The sequence below is a fragment of the Patagioenas fasciata genome, chromosome 26 (assembly GCF_037038585.1).
Source record: "Patagioenas fasciata isolate bPatFas1 chromosome 26, bPatFas1.hap1, whole genome shotgun sequence".
Lineage (NCBI taxonomy): Eukaryota > Metazoa > Chordata > Aves > Columbiformes > Columbidae > Patagioenas > Patagioenas fasciata.
The window spans coordinates 5,060,185-5,074,333 of NC_092545.1; the positions used below are offsets into that span (position 1 = coordinate 5,060,185).

At 45.3% G+C, this 14,149-nt stretch overlaps 1 protein-coding gene across 3 annotated transcripts in view; it reads right to left on the reverse strand.

The window, feature by feature from the left end:
* PPP2R2A (protein phosphatase 2 regulatory subunit Balpha) overlaps window positions 1-13,903 on the reverse strand; it is a 29,824-nt gene extending 15,921 nt beyond the window's left edge. The window contains exons 1-2 of one of the 3 annotated variants that reach the window (XM_065856778.2): window positions 13,873-13,903; window positions 11,284-11,358 (exon numbers count right to left, since the gene is read on the reverse strand). In XM_065856778.2, the coding sequence (XP_065712850.1) occupies window positions 11,284-11,358; window positions 13,873-13,888 (91 nt within the window). In that variant the 5' untranslated portion in view covers window positions 13,889-13,903. Of the gene's footprint in view, window positions 1-11,283; window positions 11,359-11,903; window positions 11,956-13,440; window positions 13,636-13,872 lie in introns of those variants that run through there. The other 2 variants (XM_065856779.2, XM_065856777.2) reach the window with 2 other exon arrangements.
* Between the last annotated feature and the right edge of the window lie 246 nt (window positions 13,904-14,149).

Genomic DNA, 14,149 nt, shown 5'->3' on the forward strand with positions numbered 1-14,149 from the left:
AAAGAGCCTTTACACTTTAAACGGCTATAACATCGTGATCCACCATGGAGCTGGTGAAGCAGAACCTGGAGCACGATTACTGTAACCACGGGGCCACATCTGGCTGGCCAGGTGTTGGTTTGCTCACCTAACCCGCCACTGCACTCCAACTCCAATGCAAACTTCACTGCAAACCTACAGAACAAAGAAACCTATAGGGCTGGTGGGTGTTAGCAGAAAACAGTCGCGAACTGGTGCCTTGAAACCACTTAATCTGATGAAAGAATTAAATAGCTTCGGGGTGGTGTTTTTATTTTCTTAAATTATTAATAAAAAGCTCGAAAATTTTCTATTAAAAACCCTCTCATATTAAACTCATAACAACAGCAGATAAAAGAATGGTCTCCCTATACAAACAAATGCAAAGCTGTTTGGTTTCAAATAGAAACCATTAACCCTCATCACCCTGATTAATTACCTTCTATTTTTAAATCTTAAAGACTTTTTTTTCCTTTCAGAACACATGCACAGGAAACCAAGAGGCAAATCCCCTTCTTCCACTAGGGGAAAGAGAATCAACTCACCACAGTGCTGTCTTTGGTTCACAAGAACACACATACACAGGGAATATTTTACTAGGGAAAAAGGCAAAAGATGAGCTTCTAGTTTAAACCTCCGAATACACACGCTTTCCCCAAACCCAAGTATTCCTTCAAACAGGAGAGGAAGTGCCTATTTGCTTTTCCTATTCACACTAGTTCAGGTCTATTGTTGGCTGAAACAAAGGTCTTTCAACCTGCAGCCCCCGTTCCCAGGACATTTGACACCAGTTTATTAATATCATAAACATAAGAGGCATAAGTGGCAGAAATCCAGGCCCATTCCTGGTACCCATCTTAAATAACCTCAGAAAGGTGGGTGAACAATCTCACAGGCTGTAGAACTACAACATCTACTCGGAAGTGGGAAGGAGCAGTTACAAGTCACAGCTTCTCCCCGACCTGTTCTTTGCAGCCACTGTGATACCATATAACCCAAAAATCTAAAAAGGGCTCGAGTCCACCCATAAGCTTTTCTCCCTCCAACCAGAACTGTTCTGATTTTAAACAAATCAATAAATGTCTAACAGGAGTAATAGGAACAGTTGAAAGATTTGCATCTGGAGAATCTACTACCAAGCTTCTCAGGCCCCGCCACCCTGTTCTGTGCCACCACCCTCACTGTGTTCCAGCCGATGAACACGTCTGTTTGATAACCGAGGACACTAAGAGCCTGCCACTCACAGCACGGATCTCACAAATGCCCAAGTTACTTTCATGCCCTTTGATTTCCTTTAAATGGAGATTTCTGTTTCACTAAGAAAATATTTAGTAGCAATAGGACCAAGAGAAAATCATCCTTGTGAACTAGACACCCACAGAAGTATTTACTCACATCATCTTCTAATCCACAGAATGTTTACAAGTCCTCAAGACTACAAATCACCTTCCTCGAGATCATTTACACCAATTATAACTCAACTACGTACACAAAAGCTGCCCCTGTGTTACTTATCCAAGAGGATGCTCACCTACGTGGCACTGATCAACCTGCACCACAAAGCGAGCTGCATATTCATTTACAGAACCAAACATCCCATCAGGAAAAATTTTAAAGGATGCTTTAATGTTCATTGAAATATTTCACGTTGTACTTATTTGAACTATTAACTAATCCATCCAGAGACCTGGACAGGTTGGAGAGTTGGGCAGGGAAAAATGTAATGAAATAGAACAAGGGCAAGTGTAGAGTCTTGAATCTGGGCAGGAACAACCCCAGGTTCCAGTGTAAGATGGGGAATGACCTATTAGAGAGCAGCGTAGGGGAAAGGGACCTGGGGGTCCTGGGGACAGCAGGGTGACCATGAGCCAGCACTGGGCCCTTGTGGCCAGGAAGCCAATGGGACCTGGGGTGGGTTAGAAGGGGGTGGTCAGTAGGTCAGAGAGGTTCTCCTGCCCCTCTGCTCTGCCCTGGGGAGACCACACCTGGAATATTGTGTCCAGTTGTGGCCCCTCAGTTCCAGAAGGACAGGGAACTGCTGCAGAGAGTCCAGCGCAGGGCAACCAAGATGCTGAAGGGAGTGGAGCATCTCCCGTGTGAGGAAAGGCTGAGGGAGCTGGGGCTCTGGAGCTGGAGAAGAGGAGACTGAGGGGTGACCTCATTCATGTTTACAGAGATCTAAAGGGGCAGTGTCAGGAGGATGGAGCCAGGCTCTTCTCGGTGACAACCAGTGATAGGACAAGGGGTAATGGGTTCAAACTGGAACACAGGAGGTTCCACTTAAATTTGAGGAGAAACTTGTTCCTAGTGAGGGTGTCAGAGCCTGGCCCAGGCTGCCCAGGGAGGCTGTGGAGTCTCCTTCTCTGCAGACATTCAAACCCGCCTGGACCCCTTCCTGTGGAACCTCAGCTGGGTGTTCCTGCTCCATGGGGGGATTGCACTGGATGAGCTTTCCAGGTCCCTTCCAACCCCTGACATTCTGGGATTCTGTGATGCCTCAAGCTATTACCAAATGGCTACCAACTTCAATCCTAAGAGGAAACCATACCTGCTTCTGCTTACATCAGTTCATTTTTCATATTCTTTTCTTTGCTATGCTCAAAACAGGTGATTCAGGAGTCCTCAAGGACTAATTTGAATATTCAGTTCTCAATTCCTGCTGCCAGCCCCACCTCAACATACTGAACCATTCCCCCCATCCACCGGAGCACACGCTGACAACCGGGCAAAACTGTCCTCTCAGAAATCCTTATTTTAGATCTCGTCAGGGGCTTGTTTGTGTTCTGAAGTAGTGCAGAGCTATTTATGGAAAAATCTCTGCTGGAATCGCAGCCAGAATTTCAATAGGCTGCACAGCACAGAAAAGCCAGTGGTTAGGGTTTTGTTTGCAAATAACAATCTATTTGGAAATAACATACTGTGCTATTGTTTTGCATGTACATAACAGAAGCCTTCAGGCAATGCCTTTGTCACCGGGAACGCTCCAGACTGAGAGCACTCCAATATCTTGATTTTCTCTTTTCGCTGAAGCCATTCCAGAACATATGCTGCGAGTTAAAAATTAGTAGCACTATTCGAGAAAAATACCATGGTTTGGCAATGCCTTTCAAAACCAGCTACTAGAATTCTGTGACTTGGTGTGCAAAGAAAACCAACTCCTAGGAACTATCGTGCCGTTTCAGACTCTTCTCATACATTTTTTTAACCAAAGCTTTTATTCCAGGTGCAAAATCTAAGGCAAACCATTTCAGTGGCTTTTAATCTTCATGTGTAGAAGGCAAGAGACCGTTGCAGCTCAGCCAAGGTGTAAAGTGCCTCCTCCTAAGGCAGGAAAATGAAAGCAAAAACCACTGTTCGCTGCCATAAAGGGAGGGAGGGGAGAAGGGGAGGACACTCCTGGATGCATTTCAGGCAGCGCCTGTGAAGGTCACAAGTACAACTGAAGTTTCCAGCAGAGATGAATACACAGTTCGGACTATTAAGCGACTGTGGAATAAAAAATCCCGACGACTTAACTCACTCTGGGCATTCACTCCTTTATCACTTCATTTTAATACTTAATGCATTGTTAGTGGTGTCTGGAACCTGAATAAACTGCCTTCCCTCCACCTCTTCTGGTTTGGTTTGATTTCCCCCCCCCACTTGGCAAGTATTGTCCTGTGTTTCTATTCTGGCCCAAGCACACATGCCTCAGCTTCTGAAAATTATTAACCAGAGGCCAACACTCGTCTCTGGTCTGGACCTTCGGAGGTTCTTAACACTCCTCTACATGATGCAGAATGGATTCACAAATCTGGACAACTCTAAGGCAGACACCTGTATTTATAACATCTTAAAAATACATACAGGCTACTAAAATAATGAACTTTAAATTTGCTATTTCACATCTCTCATCTTCTCTATTCATAGAGTAGGACCTTTTCTGATTTTGGAAGGGTTGTATAACAGCTGAAAACAAGACAGTATTTAGTATTGCTGACCTGCCATGATCTCCAAGCTCCTTGCAATAACTTTTAAGTTTGGGAAGTTCATTCTGGGAACCTGGCACATTAATGTTACCCATTGGACTGAGCCAGGATGCAGCATCTACACGCAGTCATGTCTTTTTTATAACATGCTCAACAACCCTTGTGCAGGAACACGGAGCAACAGAACAGAGATGACCCAGTAGCACAGTTGTAGATGACAATTCAGAACACACCTTCCCTATTTTCAGAAACAGCAGAAAGATGAGAGTGCTACAGAAACAATAAATGCCTGTTCTTCCCAGGTTGGGTACAAACCACTTCAGGTCAAATCAAGGAAATGAATCCACAAGCTCTAGGGAGCCAAGGACCTGAGGTGCAGAATCTCCAGGGGGTTTGGTTTGTTTTACATGCTCCCTGTCTTCCTGCTGCTCTTTCCTCTGAAACATCGAAATATTGGTACCAACAACATGTGTTCTGCTCCAGTAATGGAACTGGTACATTACCCCACCGCTTTCACGAGTTGGTTATCACTTCCTAAAGGGTCTGGAGTAAAAGGGAAGATCCTGGATTTTTCTTGAAAACAAAAAGACTTGGGTAAAACAAAATGAAACCAAACAAATACACATCCCCAAACATGCATCTCAGTTCACTGAAAGCAGAGTTTCCCATAAGACGGGCAGTGTCCCAACAAGCACAGAGCAACCAGGAGCATGAAACAGCTGAGAAGAGGCTAAAAAAAATATACCTGACCACAAATAACCCCAGACTTGTAATTTTTATGCAGGTTTCCCAAAGCGGTCACTCTGCAGCGACAAAGTGCGAGGAAGGAGCATCTCTTCCCGAAACAGCAGCTGCTTCAATGACAATGAACCCACAGGCAAGTCGGGTGCAGCCTCAATCCTAATTCCTCTTCCCATACCACGGCTGCGCTTCACTCTAAACCAAGCTTAACGGGGCAATTATTAAAAGATAATGCAAGTACATGAAAAGTTAAGTTTTTGTTATGTAACTCCACTGGAAAAAAAGTCCAGAAATTCTCAAGTGTTTTTAAGAATCATTATATATTTATGAGAGTTGAAGCTGAAGTTTTATTTCTATATGTAGCTCTTCTCTGCTGCACCAAGTTGTTTTTAAGAATCAAAAGAATGATCTCTGGAAAATGCAAAGAGAAACATTTCCACACCAAACGCATCCTATATACCTGGGAAATCCACCTTTCTTCCAAGACAACTCTCTTAAACCCTCTTTTCCTGACCCTAAAATCTTCTTCCCAAGTGAGCTGCAAGCAGAGCTGCCGGAGGGGTTCAACGCGTGACCTACATCTGCTGCTTTTTTAGCGCTATCACTTGTAGATCGCCACGAGGAAAACCCGTTTTTATAAAGAATGGCTGACCAAATTAATAATTTCTCCTCCAGTGCTTAACAAAAGCACGACAAGTTCGAAGAGAGAAGCTTGCAGCGACTTGTTCTGTAACTGAATCACAGTTACCCACAGAAGCCTCAAATAATGATTTTCAGTAACATTATCAGCTCGCAGTAGCAACACCCTACTTGATCTCATTTGCCGGCATCTTCATTTTAAAAGCAAACGTAACCACCCAATTAATTTCAACCATTTTTTAGAAGGGTAAACTCCAGTTTCACACAATTACTGAACATTGACTTATTCTACAAAACTCTCCACTCCATACTGAACAAATTGTTATGGTATTGTGTATTGTAGAGCAGTGAAAATGTTAAAAAAAGGTCTAGAAAATACCCTTAGGGCAGTTATAAAAGCATCTTATACTAATGACATTGCTTTGGGAGCACAGTGCTTCCTAAAGAGGAAAGAACAAATGGCAGCCTTAATTTGGTACCATCAGTAATTGATGTTTTTACTACAGCACATGGCAGATCTAATTGTATGTACACTTAAAGAGCATCTAACACAAAGGCAGCCTAATTCTACAGCATGTAAGTATGAGACAATACATTAGTTTAGGTGAGTCCAAACCCCAAACAAGGGATCAATTTTTCAAATTATATTAAGAATGATTAAGACACGATAAGAGAAGATTATCGTTTGTCAGATTATCTTTGTAAAGTGCTTTACAGCAAAGCAAGCAGTAAGTAATCCATCTCCCAATTAAGTGGTTATTCTTTTCTACAACAGCTTCCAAGAGACTGAACCGTACTGATATTAACACAGCTCAGAACCAAGCTGAACAAACCTTCTTTCTGCATAGCGGATGCCAAAGCAAGGAAACCTATTCCACATGTATAGTTTTGCTAAAGAAAATAAATCAAAATTATTATTTACAACAGTGTGCGTGCGTCCCCACATGGGTACATGTCTATAAGATCACCAGGATCTTGTAGGACCCCTCAGGATCAACCAGGCACTGGATCCCTCTCTGCACTCTGCTGACACCAGCACCCACAACCAGACCAGGTTTCAATTCAGCTGAAAAACAATCCAGTGGAAACCACAATTTTCCGTGTTTTTCAGCTGGATCAGCTTCCCAGACAAGTTCATTGTGCAGCTCTGCGAACAGCTGTGCCAGAGTGGGAAGGAGGGGAAGGAGTTGCCTCTTTAAGCAGAAATGCTGCCAGACATGTAGCCATGGCCTAAATAGGCAAGTCAGAAGAGAACAGAAAGAAGGGGGAAAAAAAAGGAGACAGAGCTAGAACAGCCAGCTCTTAACTCTTACTTCAGCACTAGGAGTTTTATTCTTCAGTTTAGTTCCCCCAAAACATATTCCATGAAGCCACGGCTACCACAGAGACCCATTTCTAAGGTGGAAATACTCAAACCAGAATCACTTCGGCAGCACCTTTGAAATTAAAAGCTATGATGTTTCACAAAACTGATCAAGAGCTGTGATCTGCCAGGATTGCAGCTTTACTCTCAGTGGCATTCATTTGTCTTGATCACTAAAACTGCTGGATTTATGACACAAGAAAAACCTCTTTCTTCAACTCATTTGTAATTTTAGTACAAAAAGATCCCAAGAACAGCAAAGCGTCACAGAAACGACAGCGCTGTGCCGGTCAGCGTGACTGACAAGCTGAAGTGCCCCGTCCAGAAAGAGCACCGGAGCTCAACAGCCACTTATTATTTGCTGTTCACCAAATGCTCTTTGTTTTGGGAGCTTCCCACTTTAAATACACGCTTTAGTCAATCTAGAGCGGCCGTTGCTAGAACACAGGAGCCTGTTTCTCTCTCTAGATACAGACAGTCATTCTACAAATGGCTGAAGATGAAGGAGCAGACTTAGGAATACAGAGGCTAGGACTATAACCATGGGTCTTTTACATCTGCAGTGTATTTCAATTCCTATTAAAAAGGAAAAGCTTTCTGGTGAGGCAAGAGGAGATGGTGAACTCCAGCTGGTGGTAAACAGCTTTTTGCAGCAGTCTTCATTCCTGGCTTCAGTTTTCCTTACTCTGAGATAACTATTTTTGTGCACTGAAGACATCACCATCACTGAAGCAACAACAGTTCCCATAGCTGCTCTGCAATTTTGAAGTCTGCCAAAAATAAACGTGAAACTACACTTGAAAGAAAAAAATATACCTAGAATCAAATACAGAAAGCATTCCTGAACGAGAGGAGAGTCAAATGTTGGTTATTAGCTCTGACAACACACTGAGCTGGCTGGGGACAGAAATGTAAGAGACTTCACGTGTTCATCATCTGCACAAACTGCAAGAGACTATGGCAATGTTTAAGCTATAAAGACAAAACAAGCTATAGATTACTAACAAAGCAGCACAGAAGAGTCAAGCATCAGACTTAAACTCAATCAGTAATTGGCACTCACAGCAGATATACCAGTACTTCTTCCAGAGACAATTTGGGCAGGAAATACTTAAAGGGGCTGTCAGAGATGAGCGGGGATCGCACAGGGTTAAAGCTTCAGACTTGGGTTCCTGGCTCCCAGCCTTGGACCCGGACTATCAAGACTCCTACATATCTTTGGATTGCACTCGAAAGAACATTTAGATACAGCAGCTTGACTCTTTTCCTTCTGCCAAGTAATTAAACAAATTTGACTTAATTTGTTCTGAAGTACGAACTCATTCCATTAAGTGAGTGTCTAGTTTTCAGAGACAGTTTATATTCACGATTCTTAGTTGTTTCCAACTGGAGTTGCCATTATGCCACATCTTGGAGAATGTAACAGCAGAAGAGTAAAAACAAGCCCCAAAACAATAAAACTGCTGCAAAATATTCTTGGTAATCCTTTTCTATAATCATTTCTATAAAGGAAACTTCCACTAAGAAAATATGGTAATGACTTCTCTCAAGTATTTTGGGGTTGATGAGTCTTACTTGCAATGAAATAGTGATGGCACGAAGGAAAACTAAAATCCACGTATTACAGATGCTTTTGCTAAGCTGATGATTCAACTTAAAGGACAACGAGCGCAGGTTCTCCCCTGGAGAAGTCCTGTCCAATCCAACACCCTGGCTCCGGATCCTCCAGAGCACACAGAACAGGTTCAACATGGGTATGTTGGAGGACTGGGCTCCAGAAAGACAAAAACAAAATGAGGAAGGGAGGAAAACTTGTGCTGAGCAAAGAATCAGCTGTTTCAGACAGGGGCAGACAAGCTACAACACCCTTGCCCTTATGCAATGGGCTGCTACATCACCAAAAGGCCAACTTTCACCATCAGTTACAATTAAAGACTGAAATTATAATGAAGCTGACACCCACATTTCAATTTATAACCTCATGCCTGTGCTTAACTTTGTGATCTGATCAGGCCACAGTGTACAACCAAGGATAAATTCCATCCATACCAGGAGAGGCCAGCTCTGCTCCTCAGGTTAGAAAAGCTCCAACAGGCTCCTCACCATCTCCTGCCCTCCAGCTTCCCTCCTCCTCCTCCTCCTCCTCTCCCTTCCACCCTCGTGAGCTCTGGAACACCCACAGGGCTCAGAACAATTAAAAACTACAGCATCAGAGTTCATGTTGCAGGCAAAGCCACCAAATATTGACTTTCTAATGATGGCCATCCCAGCCCAAGTATCTAAAGAACTAGAGGTATTGTATAGGATGCGAAGGTTACGAGGTCAGATCTGACCTCAAAGACACCAGAATCTCTATACTACATTCCTAGAGAGCTTTTTAGTTACTGCCACTCTTACCATACTAAAAACGTAATTCTCCATTGGCCTGTTCTATAGGTAATACTGCAGAGACCACTAGATTTGCATTCTACTCATTAATGCAATGAAATGATGCCGTTTTCTTGGTTACCAGGTCTATTAGTTTAGTTCAAGTCAGTTTCCCATATAAATATTGCAACATTGTATCACAGAGGAAGAAAACAGAGGGTGAAACCTCCCACTTCCATCAGGTTTATTTTGTTTTTAGCGAACTTTGCCATTCCACAACAAAAGTTAGATTGAAAAATTTGAGCTCTAAAGCCACTCAACCTCAAAACCCCACTGCTTGGGTACTACTGGACAAAAACTGGTACTATCCTCAGCCACAGACTGGAGTCTGTACTTTAAGCTTGGCTTGCACACCACGGCGCTTGAACAACCATTCAAGTGTCAGACCACAAGATCATCTTCAGCCTTCACCACCACGCAAAAACCAGGACCAGCTTGATACATTATCAACCCCCCAAGGGTATCACAGGCAGACAAACAATTCAATACAGCACCAACCTTGGGACCTCTCGCCAGAACACTGACACTTAAATCTCAGGATATCTGGCAGTATATCTGGGGTTTGCACATTGAGACCCATCCTAAGTCAGATATAGCCAGCAATGAACAGAACTTCTCTGTAGGTCACAAAATCCAAAGGCTACACCTTCCGTAAAATCAGAAATGGACATTCTCACGGTGTTTTGGAAACCATCCCGACTGGTTTGCTCAAAGTGAAGCTGGTAATTCACTCTGTGCACCGTGATTTCTGCATTTCCACATTGATCTAAAAGCCACTTTACCATAAGTATATATAAAGTTCATTGCTATTACATGCACGTTAACAGGTCTGTTTTAATGAAGAATTATTTGCAAGCACCTGTCACACAACCACAACTTCTTCGATATTTGTACTCAAGGATTTGGTGTCATACGTCAGTAAAATAAAGCTTACAGAATTTAAAGTCTGTCAGGGAAAAATATTACACTACACTTAATAGTAGCTTGAGTTCAAGCTTTAAAATAGACTTACTGAAGAATTTAGAACTGAACTTTAGCAAAAGGGTTACAGGTTTCTTGTTTGTAAAAGCCATCTTTCAGCTAATAGATGACAGGAGTCTTTGTAATTGCCTTGTTTGCCACATGCTGCAGCTAATAAACAAAAACAAGGCACTTATGTTTATGCTGCTTTTCTGGCCTTTGGAAGTTAATTTGAACCACGTGTCAAATGGGGAAATAGTGGAAACTGTAGTTACCACTTTTCTAAATGCAACATTAATCTCACTTGTAAGTCAGAGCATCCGAGACATGTACAGAAAAAGGAAAAACCCCATGGAATTCCATAAGTGACAAGGCCAACTGCTCGCCAACGAAAAGGTTTAACTCCTGATCTCACAGGCTGCGTTGTGCAAACAGGACGGGGTGGCCAAAGCAATTCAGAAGCCAATGGGAGTTTCCTCACCGCGGAAATGTTGCTCCCCAGCACAGCCACCGAGCTGCACACAGAAAGTTTCCTTCCCCTCATGATCTCCAGTCCGAGTAAAGGAAAACAAGCACATTTCGTGCAGCCACAATCTGCGGCAACCATCTTAGTGTAAGGTGACATTTCTCATCGCCAGCTTAGAAAAACGTCAGGCAACTTCCAGCATGATTTCAAATGCAACCCCCACTTTTCTTGATAACTAAGAATGCATCAATACACAGATTTCATCCCCTTCTGGTTAACAGAAGCTGGAAAGATAGGGAAAATTACTTGATCTTTATCTAGTACTTAGATCTTCAAAGAGTACAAACATTAATTAATTCTCATAACACCTCGCTGTGGAATGCGAGTATCACATTCCCCATTTTGCAGATTAGGAGAAAGCACAAATCAAAAGCTGAGTGACAGGAAAAATCTTAACAATCCTGGAAAACAATTCCAGCAGCCTGAACTCAGCCCTTCTCAGAAGCGCATTGAACAGCACCCTCAAAACTGAGTTTAATCCTGAATCTGAGTATCCAAATGCACCATTAAATGTCTATTTGCTTTGCTCCAGTTCTACACAGCAACATTGAGTATTTTCGCGAGGTTGCATTCACATCTCCCACCTAAGGAGCAGCTAAGAAGTCAAAACACATTCAGTAAAAAAGGAATATTGCTCTTACCTTCTGCTACATCATCATCTACAGCGCCTTTCACCTGAGAAAAACACCACTGAATGTCATTTCCTCCTCCAGCTCCTGCAAAACACAATCAGAAGAATGAGATCCCCGCAGCCGCACAAAGCCAGGGAACATTTCGGGTCCCGCTGCCCACGCCTCCTTCCTCACATCGCCACTCCCCACCTTCTTCCTTTACCGATATTGTTTGGGTCATTCGTGTTTTGTCAAAGCGGGGTGAGCACAAGTGATAAAAATAAAAGCCTGTATCACCGACACGGCTCGTCCCGACTTTAACTGCGCGTTTTAAACACCCCATTTCACACAAAGCTACTTCAGAAGTCAGAACCCTCAACAAACACGCGCAACTTCAACAGGAATTGTCAAGAAAAGCTGTACATTTCTGGAAAATCTCGATACAAACCAAGCGTGCTATTCATTTCCTTCTCTCACCAAAACACTGAGCTCAACCTACATACTAAAGGCTAAAATAAAAATCAATTTTACCACAATTTTAGAGTCTCTTCGCAGAAGTACTGAAAGCAAATTATCAGCCTTAAAAACTAATCAGCAGCAAATCGGAGCAGAAAAGCAAAGAAGCGATCTGAGGGTAACGAGTTTACTACCATAGAAAACGGATCGGAGGGAAAACTTGAGGAACATTCCTGCCCCGGCGGAAGGCAGTGATTCATTTGAACCCCGTCACCAAAACACACCAAAAAATCACCACCCATTTCTTTTGCATTTCATTCTGAGCAAATCACTGCAGGGCTGAGTCCATACAGGAAGAGACTGAAATGGGCTTGCCTCCCTTTTTTTTTTTTTCTTGTTTTCCTGAAAGCCACTGTCAAAATGGAACTTTTCCTCAACAATTCAAGCACGCTGAGCAACAGATGGCATTGCCACACGAACCCAGCGGTCTGCTATGGCTTTGGGGAGAGCAAACAACGGAGACAGGACTTCTTCCCTCTTCTGTGCTAAGTTAAGGGGGAAAAGCCAATGACAAGGAGCCCAGTTTGCATTTTTCACTTGCCTTAATCTCTCTTCTGAAGGATTACAGACATGCAAGCCACACAACCCAACAAGGTGAAGGTGAGCACAAGCATGAGATGTTCAAATGCTTTCTGCAGACACGTTGGAAAGGTATCACACACATTCCCCCAAGCCCCTACAACCCATTTTCTTCCTCGTCTCCAACCTCTTCATTATGCACCATGGAAGCATTTAAAGAGCACAGCTTGGAAGAGAAATCACTGCTCGTTCTACTCTAAGCTAAAATTCGATTTTTCATCCAGTTTACTTGAACCAAGTTGGCACTTCCCCTCCACCCCCGCCTAAAACAAAAAGAGGAGGGTGGAGCACGGGCGTGTGGTGTGGGGGAAAAAGGCCAAGCACAAACCCAGCACAGCCTCCCATGCTCGCTCCTCCAACTGCAAAACCCTGAAAAGCCAATCCATTTGCAGAGAAAAGGAACCAATATCTTCCCAAATGACGAAATCACAAGAAAAAGTAATAAGAGATACCTTATGCGCACACACTTTTAACCCACTAAGAGCACTTTAGGATGCAAAATGGGGAGCAGGCACAGGAAAGAAAACACAGTAAGACCTGTATTATTTAATTACATCCTGTAGCCGATTTTACTCGCGTTTGGAGCTGCTGCACCCCACGGAAGGTGCGATGGGGCTCTGGACACCAGCACGTCTGCACTAACCCCTGTGCACACAGCAGCTCTGCACAGCGCTCTCCAGCTACGGGCACCAATGCACACACGAGCACGTCTGCAAACCCCAAAGCCTGGAGGGGGAAAAGCACAAGAAAAGGCCAAAGACCCACCCTGTCTGCCAACCTCCTGCACACCAACTTCAACATAGCATGGAAGCCCCTCCACCTTGCTGCTTTTCTTCCCGCCCCCCCGCGATGAGGGAAAGGAGGAAGGGGTGGGTGGGTGGGTGGGTGGGTAGCACGATTTCCCAGAAGGGGGGAAAAAAATGAAAAAATAAAGAAATGCAAAAGGCGCAGGCGGGGGGAACGGGGGCGCAGGGCCGGGGGCTGCGGGCATCCCCGGAGGCGGCGCCGCCCGCTCCCCCGTTGGCGGCCTCGGCTGCACCCCCGCCCGCCGGCGGCAGGGGCCGGTGCCCCGCGGGGGCAGCCTCCCCTTACCTGCCATGTTGGGCTGGCGATAGCGGCCGCGGCGGGTCGGGCGGTCTCGGCGCTGCGCGGCGGAGCCGCCGGTGCCGGGCGGGGGGCGGCGGCGGGGGGCGGATGGCGGCGGATGGCGGCGGGGGTGCGGCCGGCTGCGCTGCTGGGGCGGCCCCCGCTCCGCGCCGCGCTCCGGCCCCCCCCGAACGCTCCACTTTCAAAATGGCGCCGGGCGAGCTGGGGGTGACGTCACCCGGCGGGGGGGCGGGCGGGGCGGGGCCGGGGGGCGGGCGGGGCCCTCAGCGCCCCCCGCGGGGCCGGTGGGATGGCGGGGCCGCCGCTGCGCTGCGCTCCGCTCCGCACCCCGCCCGCCGAACCCGCGCTGTGTTCCGCCTCTCCAGGGGCTCGGGCCGCGGCTCCCGGCCTGCTCGGCAGGATGCCTTGCAGACTCACCCTTTACTTCAGTCATTCATCGAATCTCGCCCCTGCTTGTCTTCCTTGTTTGGTTTTGCTTCTTTCCTCCACTCCCTCTTCCTCCTCCTGCCGTTTCCTCACGCAGCAGTTCCTCGCCGGAGCCACAGAACCTGTTTGCTGCGCTTTTTCCACCCTCTTGGATGTTTTCCATCAGACTCCGTCTCAGATTTCAGCGGAGAACCCAAGTGTGGCTTTGCAATTCTCATTGCTATTCCCTGCACGCACCCGGCCATGCTCCCGAGCCGTTTTTAGCTCC